Source organism: Acanthisitta chloris, unplaced genomic scaffold (assembly GCF_000695815.1).
Source record: "Acanthisitta chloris isolate BGI_N310 unplaced genomic scaffold, ASM69581v1 scaffold13133, whole genome shotgun sequence".
In the NCBI taxonomy this organism is placed as follows: Eukaryota; Metazoa; Chordata; class Aves; order Passeriformes; family Acanthisittidae; genus Acanthisitta; species Acanthisitta chloris.
In genome coordinates this window covers 81,354-82,884 of record NW_008666894.1, presented here as the reverse complement: position 1 = coordinate 82,884, position 1,531 = coordinate 81,354, and the positions used below count along the sequence as shown (strand labels likewise).

The 1,531-nt window shown below is 42.1% G+C and overlaps 1 protein-coding gene across 1 annotated transcript in view; it reads right to left on the bottom strand.

Annotated features, from left to right (window-relative positions):
- The window catches only part of WDFY3 (WD repeat and FYVE domain containing 3), a 94,383-nt gene that overhangs the window by 12,144 nt on the left and 80,708 nt on the right, over positions 1-1,531 (bottom strand). The window contains exon 51 of the mRNA XM_009072312.1: positions 793-910. Within this exon, the coding sequence (XP_009070560.1) occupies positions 793-910 (118 nt within the window). The remainder of the gene's footprint in view (positions 1-792; positions 911-1,531) is intronic.

Below are 1,531 nucleotides of genomic sequence, written 5' to 3'. Positions count from 1 at the left end.
CTGAGGAAACTCATTGGTTACTGTGGAGTTACAGTCTTGGGCAGAAATACATATCAGAATTGTTGGCTATAAATTTTGCACAGTTTCTACTTTCTCAGTTTCCTAGCAAAATTCTGCATAAATACCCAGAAAATACTGATTCATTTATAGAAATGTATGTCTTTGCTACCTACTGATGTTTGACACAGAACAGCACTGCAGGACTTGAACAGACTTCTGTCTTATCTAAGGGCACACAGGAAAAGATGCCTTGCCAATATATAAGGAAGCTCTGAAGTCAAGAATCTGGAACTTAATTGCATCTCATTCTGAGGTTTTTTAGCTAGGAAACTGCTGTTTCCTTAGCAAAAACATGCATTAAGATTAGAAATGCAGTAAAAAAACATGCATTAAGATTAGAAATTAAAAGCTAGAATATTGCTAATGCAGAATCTTCATTCTTTCTGCTACTTATTTTTGTGCAGCAGCACTCAAACTGTATCAGCAGAGACAGCTGGTTGTGTGCCTGCCCATCCCTGTCTGGAGACAACATTGACCTCCTCTAGATGTGCAGCTGTTTTGTCTTTATTTGTACATCTAAACAAAACCTGTCACTTGGCCTTAACACAGCAAGAAAACTGACACCCCTTTGTTCCAATTCAGTGTTTGTTGGACAGTCACTAAGAACATGGTAGAGCTCTGCACATCCATATCCAGACCTCTTTACCCATAACAGAAAAATCCCTGAGTCCTTCCCGTGATGTGACAGGCACATGTCCCTCTGTTCCTCCTCCAGAATGGACCATGACTTACCATTGGGATCTTCCCAGTCTTTGTATCTCTTCTTGTATTGGGCTAACCTGTCTTCTGTTTGAGCTCCCATGGGCTTGGCCAGGTTTCTGAATGTTTTGGGGTTTGTAAGATCCAGTTCCTTTCAAAATAAAACAGAAACAAATATGATAAACCCAACCCAAACTCTTTCAACACTGCTGATTACCATACTGAACACCACATAGCTCCCAAGGCTTTCTACACACACAGCAGGCTCCCACATAGCTCCTTTGCTTTCTACACACACAGCAGATACAATGTGGGATATCAGAACAGTCCTTGAGTCTGATCTAGGAGAGTCAGTGTGTTTTATTTGAACTTACATCTGAGCTCTGGATAATTTCTGCCCTGCTGCCCTCATCCTGTCCCCGGTTCCCCCTAATTCTGTTCTAGAACACTCGACAAGGACCCCAACAATATTTTAAGTTAAGGCCTGGCTGGTGGCAATGGCCACAAAAGCATTAATAGGATGTTTTATCTTCTCCAAAAGCAAATTCTTCACCATGAAGCCAGATTTCATAGTAGCCCCTACCACAGCCTTCTGGAAAAGGATGTCTTCTCTGTGGGCTTAGCACACTTGAGGATATTCAGTAGAAAACTAATGCAAAGACTTACAGGAACTGCTGCAATGTAGAGAGGCAACTGCCTCTATGGATCCCAGCCCTCACCTGTGCACAGTCCAATAACATCTGTAAAATAAGGGCAGGCAAGGACCTGCCTG